Source organism: Tiliqua scincoides, chromosome 2 (assembly GCF_035046505.1).
Source record: "Tiliqua scincoides isolate rTilSci1 chromosome 2, rTilSci1.hap2, whole genome shotgun sequence".
Lineage (NCBI taxonomy): Eukaryota > Metazoa > Chordata > Lepidosauria > Squamata > Scincidae > Tiliqua > Tiliqua scincoides.
The window spans coordinates 84,760,285-84,768,164 of record NC_089822.1 but is presented as its reverse complement, the minus strand read 5'-3'; the positions used below and the strand labels follow the sequence as shown (position 1 = coordinate 84,768,164).

General features: G+C 44.0%; 1 protein-coding gene across 1 annotated transcript; it reads left to right on the top strand.

Moving 5' to 3' along the window:
• Positions 1-4,773: 4,773 nt before the first annotated feature.
• LINGO2 (leucine rich repeat and Ig domain containing 2) lies at positions 4,774-6,594 on the top strand. The gene has a single exon (XM_066618560.1). The coding sequence runs from the start codon at positions 4,774-4,776 to the stop codon at positions 6,592-6,594; it is 1,821 nt and encodes a 606-aa protein (XP_066474657.1).
• The last annotated feature ends 1,286 nt before the right edge of the window (positions 6,595-7,880 follow it).

Here is a 7,880-nt window from a genome sequence, read left to right as displayed (position 1 = left end):
GTGTTAGACATACGGGCAGTCTGGTTTCAGGCTCACAGAACTGCTGGTTGTCAGTTGAACAGGCCAGAGGCAAGTAGCATAACCTGAGACACACAAGCGGTCTCAAAGTCCCAAAGGCAGCAGCTGTAGGTTTGAAGGGCCAGAGGTAGATGATGTAATCCAGTATGAGCAAAGAAGAGGTCAGGTTCTTCCTGGCAGCAATCCAAGGGAAGGAAAGGCAAGACAAAGCACAGCATTTGCAGCATGGCTGACAATTTGCAAAGATTGGGGCATGAAGCTTGAGGCGGCAGTTATATAAAGACAGCACAGCTTCTATTGGCTCCCAAGTTTACCTGATCTGAGCTATGGTAGACCTTCGACAAGATGGTGTTGCTGACCAGTATGGGTCAGACCAGTAGTTATCAGTGCAGGTGGTGTCTAAGTGGTGTTGCTCACCAGTATGGGGTCAGGCCAGTAGTTATCAGTAGTTATTGATGCAATACAGCCAATGAAGTGGGTCATGTGCCGGTGCGACCCAGAAGCAACTTCCAGGTTGCGCACCATTTTACCCTGAAGTGTTCTGGGTGCGGTGAGCCAGTGATCCACCAAAAATTGGGTGGTAACTGTCCACTAAATTGCAATCACAGTTTGAGAAATACTTGTGTACACAGTTTTATGGAACAAGTATTGATAAGTAAGAATTGGCTCCTAGTTGCAACCAAACCACTGACATTGCATTGCCCAAACAGAAATTCAGATCTGCTGGACATTTTTTTTGTACCAGGTTTGCATTTCAAAGAATCTAAGAACAAATGCCAGGAGAGATCTCAAGTGCTCCTGGAGAGAACAAACAGAGCTGTTAACGAACCATTTAAAAGCAGCTTTATTCTTTGTTCCCCAGTGCACTGACCCCCATGTTAGGTTTTATAAAATGGCACAGTCATTCCACACTTGTGGAAACCTGATTTTCATCTGTGCATGTGTAAGTGAGGCAAGGCGTAGGGAATGAAAAAAATGGAAAAGAGTAGACTTCTGATAGTTCATCTAGAAATATGGCTTTATCAACTCACAGAGGGAGGAAATCAAATAAACTTTTGTAAACCTGCCAGTGCAAATCCAACTCCAGCAGATGGCTCTCACATTGGCACAAATATGTGATGTCCCAAGCCAGAGGCCCACTAGCCATGTGTTCTAGTTTGCTAAGTGCTTGGCCTCTCCCATTTTCTCAAGTCCCAGGCAGACAGCAAAAGAGGAGTTTTATCAAATCCCTCAAAAGATGTATACACAGAGGTAGTCTAAGTTTTATTTTGGGGGGGGATGTGTTTGGGTTGGTAGGTCATAAGCTCTGCAGGCCCGGTTTAGAGTTTAAAGATGATAAATTAATCTATTTAATAGATGTATGCACTGGTTGACATCATTCCAGAGCAGCTTAGATGCCTTGGGTCTTCTGCAAAGTAAGGTGTGGGTTGCTTTTTAAGACTTTTACAAAACAGGAATTCTAGCAACTGTAAGAATAACAAGCACACCATTTAACCTGTTGAAAATTCTAAAATAAAAGCACTAGCTAATATAACATAATCCTTGGATTCATTTGGTGAGATGTATAGGTGATCTGAACTTCTAGAAACGTTTGAAAATTTGAATCCTAGTGCTTTTCCTTTCTGTTTTGCCTTAAACATCCTTCAGACTTGGATCAACTAGCACTGCCCCCAGGTTGCACTGTATCTCCCCTAGTGCTTCCCCGCACGCACACACACCCCCGATGACACACTGAACACTACTCCATTGCCCCTGGTACTAAGAGTTCAGGTATTGGCTAAATGGACCTTCAGCCAGAGCCCATCCTGGCTCACCTCCTGCGCCATTCCTGGGATCAGTCCCAATCATTATGTAAACACCTCCAGGCGTACTAAGGTGCTTGTATAAAAATGCCGATGCTAGCTTAAAATCCTTTACAGCGCAATCTTATGCACACTTACCTGGGAGTAAGTTCCACTGAACAGAATTGGACTCACTTTTGTGCAATCGTAGATAGGCTTCCACTGCTATATTTCTTGGTTTGTACATTAGCATGACTAGATCAGAGTGCCATCAGAATCCAAAGCAAACATTGCTGTGGATTTTTTCCCCTTTTCTTTTCTTTTCTTTTCTTTTCTTATAACCCAGATGAGCCACAGTCAAGAACTCCTTTTCATTGCCTTTTGTTATCAGCTTTGTGATGCATTGGAGGGAGTTTGTTGTTGTTGTTATATTCCTGTAGTGTAGATGCCCGCAGTGGAGTCTTTCACACTTTTGCAACTAAAATGAGCACTCCAGGGGTGCTCCATTTCCTCTGAACCTGTTTACTTTCAGCTTCATGCATTAGCTAGGAAATGAATTCCCTGCGTGGCAGAAGTATCAGTACGAAAGCTCGATCTTCCCGGGCTGCGTTGAGAAAGTAATGATTAGAGTGACTGAGAGCTCCTTTGATCAGAATTCACTGGAAAGACCCAAATCACAGGGCTTGATAGATTTTTCCGTTGCAACTTAATTCCTAATGAAGTGAAGTTTAGCTTGGTGAGTTTGGGGCTCAGCTGGACATAACTAGCAATTCTTCAAGTTTCAAAGCTTCACCTGGAGAAGGGAGGGAGGCCCAGATGAGTCCCAGGAGGCTGTTCTTCCAAGGCACTGTCAAAATCTCCTCTCAGGGTCACATAATGGAGAAGATGCTTCATTCATGTTCCCAAGCTACCAGCAAGTGCTGCCACACATTATCAGCCTCGGCTTAGGAGAAACCCAGGAGCAGAACGGAAGGTCAAGGTTGAGGCGTATTCACAGAGCTCTGAGAGGCAGATGACAGCAGTCTTCCCCATTCAGCATGCCCAGCACCAGCAGGCATTGGAAATCAGTGGCATTTCAGGGGAATGTCATGTTCTGATATGTTGCACGTGTTAAAAGAAATGGAGAAAAGAACAGGGACTACATTGCTAAACCACCAGAAACAAAAGGGACTTTCCAGAGATGTCAAAAAATAATCTTCAGGATGGCACGTCTGTGGTGATATGAGAAGGGAGGCCAGGTGGAGGAGATACATTAGGCATAAGCCTCCACCTCCCCTGTCTGTTAACACTGTCCTTTAAAATAATTCCATGAAGAGATTTTAAAATCCCACCTGCTTGAATCATGTGCAATCAATTTTGGGGGGGGGGGGTGACAGGTGAGGGATTTCTACAAAAACCTCCTCATTTTCTTCCCCTCTACTGGCTCTTTTACGAACCACCCACTGCCATCCTATATGAAAAATATTTCCCCTGGTAAGATGCAGGTATGAGAGTACTCACACTATCCAATATTAAACTGAACCAGCAAAAACAAACTATTTATTTAAAAAAAGTTTATTTTCTTAGATGGAAAGTATTAGAATATTACTTGGTATTGCTATTGGTATTAGAATGACTTGGAAAGTAATAGAAGTCACTCTAATGCCAACTCTTAAAAGTGCCCAGACCAACTAGTTCAATTCCCCCACATAATTTAGGTAGCCAGTTACTCCTTCCTATCTTTACCCATCAGAGCTGTCCCTAGAAGGGCCCGGGCCCAGGCCAGCTCAACCGCTACAAACTCCCCCACCCCATTATGGCCATATATTGGTTATGAAAGCACAGGGCCCAGGGCAGCTACCTACTCAAGGAACAACTCTGTTCACCCCATTCACACTCGCACACTGAAAGGTTTCCCTGGAAAATAGGTTGGCTTCACACTTCAGACCAATTCAGGAAGCTCCTTCCTGAGGCGTTCCCTTTGGTCCTCACAGCAAAAGCCTCAGGACACTTGTGCCCCTGTTGAGTTGCCACTTGAAGATGTCATCCAGTAGTCAGCTCCTGGTTTGAAATTCATAAGGGGCTTCCTTATTTCTCTCCCTCAGTTCCTTTACTGACTATCAACCGCATACATACATGTAAAGTTTCAGCCAAACCACTGTATTACTATGCAATAATTGTATCAACAAGAATTGATTTCTCCCAACGTTCCTGAGGACATTATGAATATCCATCCTCTTCATTTCAGAATATATTCAAATCTTTTCATTATTTGATTTATATATACTATGCAAAGAGGAAATGTATACTGTATATTGAACATATTATCGGTTGCTTTCTATTTGTCATTTGTAATCCTTCAAATTACTGTGTGATAGAAAGTCAGCCAAAAAAATACAGCAACAAATAAATAAGAGCAAGAAGCATAACTACAGATCAGGAAGTTCCAGATTCCCCTCTTGCTCACCCTGTGAATTGACAGGGTGGCTGTTGGCAAGCCAACCTTAGTCCCCCACTGTCAATATGGCGATAATACTGACTTATCTTACAGGGTTGTTGCAATGATTGCAGGATGCTTGAAAGTACCGTTGTTATGCTAATGGTAATATATACAATTCTTCATTGATTGTGCATTAATATGAATGTCAGCCAAGGACTGTTAAAAGTCCCACCTGTGCAAGCGGGGTATGAAAATATTGTGAATAGAGAAACTGCTGCTAAGCTGCTAATCAATATGCACAGTTTAAAAGGCCATTTTATAGGAAGGGGAGGAATTGTGAGCAGAAAGATATTTAAGAGGATCCCTGAACTTTAGCAGATATGTGTGTATTTGGGGAGAATTTTGTGGTGCATGGTTGTATTTGATACAATTGAAGAAGGTATGGGACTGACCCAAGCGTAAGACATTTCTGCAGCTTGTTAAGTCTCCTTTTTCTTCTTCTTTCCTCTCTCTTGGTAGGCCTGTGACGGGGGATTAGACGACATCAGTGGAGTCATGCTTCACACAGCCATCTCTTGCTGGCAGCCATTTCTAGGTCTGGCTGTGCTGCTAATTTTCATGGGCTCTACCATTGGCTGCCCAGCCCGCTGTGAGTGTTCAGCGCAGAACAAGTCTGTCAGCTGTCACCGGAGGCGCCTGATGGCCATCCCTGAGGGCATCCCCATTGAGACTAAAATCCTGGATCTTAGCAAGAACCGGCTAAAAAGTGTCAACCCTGAGGAATTTGCAGCTTTCCCGCTGCTTGAGGAGATAGATCTCAGTGACAACATTGTTGCCAATGTGGAGCCGGGGGCCTTTAACAATCTGTTTAACTTGCGCTCTCTGCGACTGAAAGGAAACCGTCTGAAACTGGTCCCTTTAGGGGTATTCACTGGGCTGTCAAACTTAACAAAATTAGATATCAGTGAGAACAAGATTGTCATTCTGCTCGACTACATGTTCCAGGATCTGCACAACCTAAAGACCCTTGAGGTTGGTGATAACGATCTGGTGTATATATCCCACCGAGCCTTTAGTGGACTCCTTAGCCTGGAGCAGCTCACTCTAGAAAAATGCAACCTAACAGCTGTACCAACAGAAGCCCTTTCCCACCTTCACAACCTCATCAGTCTTCACCTGAGACATCTCAACATCAACCTTTTGCCTGCATATGCCTTTAAGAGATTGTTTCGCCTGAAAACCCTAGAAATAGACTATTGGCCTATGCTGGACATGATGCCGGCCAATAGCCTATATGGCCTGAACCTCACTTCTCTCTCCATTACCAATACCAACCTCTCCACTATACCTTATTCTGCTCTCAAGCACTTGGTGTATCTGACGCACCTGAACCTCTCCTACAACCCCATCAGCACCATCGAGTCAGGCATGCTTGTAGAGCTGGTGCGGATGCAGGAACTTCACATCGTCGGGGCCCAGCTGCGCATTATTGAACCCCACGCTTTTCAAGGTCTCCGGTTCCTACGTGTGCTCAATGTTTCCCAAAACCTGTTGGAAACCATAGAAGAAAATGTGTTCCATTCCACCAAAGCCCTGGAAATCCTCAGTATAAACAGCAACCCGCTGGCTTGTGATTGCCGCCTGCTTTGGATATTACAAAGGCAGCCCATGCTGCAGTTTGGCAACCAGCAACCAATGTGCGCTGGCCCAGATAGTGTTAAAGAGAGGTCCTTCAAAGACTTCCACAGCACAGCCCTTTCTTTCTACTTCACCTGCAAGAAGCCCAGAATACGTGATAAGAAGCTCCAGTACTTGGTAGTGGACGAAGGGCAGACTGTGCAGCTCATGTGCAGTGCCGATGGTGACCCTCAACCAACCGTTGCCTGGATGACGCCACGACGGAGATTGGTCACCACCAAATCTAACGGGAGAGCTACCGTGCTGGGAGATGGTACGCTGGAGATCCGATTTGCCCAAGATCAAGACAGTGGGATCTATGCTTGCATTGCCAGCAACGCTGCTGGGAATGACACCTATTCAGCCACACTTAGCGTCAAAGGGTTTGCCTCTGATCGCTTTCTTTATGCCAACAGGACTCCTATGTACATGACGGACAATAATGACACCAGTTCCAATGGAACCAATGTGAATACATTTTCCCTGGACCTTAAGACAATACTGGTGTCCACAGCCATGGGCTGTTTCACATTCCTTGGGGTGGTTTTATTTTGTTTCTTACTACTTTTCGTGTGGAGCCGAGGAAAAGGCAAGCATAAAACCAGCATTGACCTCGAGTACGTCCCCCGTAAAAACAATGGCGCAGTGGTGGAAGGGGAGGTTCCTGGACCACGCAGGTTCAACATGAAAATGATTTGATGGTTATGCTGCTAGTGTTATCTCTTTCTCTCTCTCTCTCTTTCTCTCTCTTTTTCCTGTGGCATTCTAACCAATTGAAGAAGCCTGGCATGTAGGAATTGCCAGGCCGTAGGCAGCTTCCTGTGGCTGTCATGGTGTCCAGTGGTCCATGGAACCAGGAAGACTATCTGAGGTTGTACAGCAAAGCCTCTCATTTTGAGGCCGCGTGTGTGTTAGGGCTTTCTGCAGAGTTGGCATACAGTACTAAGTGTTTGCATTGCAAATTTTTTGGCATTCTGGGGATCTCAGTAATGAACCGTCAGGTCATGTTCACGGACTATTGTTCAAAACATTTTCTACCACTACAAAAAAAGAAAAAAAGGAAAAAAAAAACCCTACAGTGTAGGAGTTACATATTTAAAAGAAAAAAAACAGAGAGACACATTTGTCTACAACATACTCTGCAGTGAAATTTGTATCTATAGATCTCATTTGCTAAAACCTCGCATTGTACATCCCTCCTAGCTGGTTCAACACCACAAGATCAATGTATTACTGTATTTTTTTTTAAATATACATCTCTACTGTGTACATTTTAAAGCAATACAGATAAGAGGTTTTGTTCCTTCCACAGTAACTGACCCAAGTGTGATGTCACATCTTCCCATAATTGCAGCCAAGTTCCCAAATCAGACCTCTGTAGTCACCAATGAAAGATGCTGTCCAGTGTCTACCCTTTTGTCAAAGACCAGGGAGGAACTGTTGAGGCAGGCAAAAACTCCTATGTCCTTTTGCTCTTCTCTTTGTGTAAAGAAAAGGCATGTGCCTAATTTTGATAGAGAGTGGAATATTTTTTTAAAAATACCTGTGAGATCATGCTGGACCAGTCTATTGTAAATGGGTATGAGGTCCAACCTTCTAGCTATTGTTGGCATAAAAATCCGGCCAATTACACTTGGATGACATTGCTTGTTCTCCTCCCCCACTCCTTGTAATCCCTCAGTTTTCATTTTGCATCCATTGTTAAAATGTTAATGTCTCTTTGGAGAGAGAACCAGGGTAATGCATTATGCCATGCGCCTAGAAAAATGCCATCAGAGTTGTATTTGTGAAAGCAAATGAAAACATACACAAGGCCAGCTGACAGGAGAAGACTCCTCCCCAATGCCAATAATTCAGAATTTGCTGTGTATGATAAGAGGTGATGCCACTTAACAAAATGTTGCACACATAACAGCTTTCGTAAGGCCAAATTACTGCCAAACTACAAGCCACAGTCCATTTTGTATTTCTGGGCAACACAGACT

What these genes read in the sequence shown, in the direction of transcription:
- LINGO2 (XM_066618560.1), top strand. Translation starts at nt 4,774, where the DNA reads ATGCTTCACACAGCCATCTCTTGCTGGCAGCCATTTCTAGGTCTGGCT.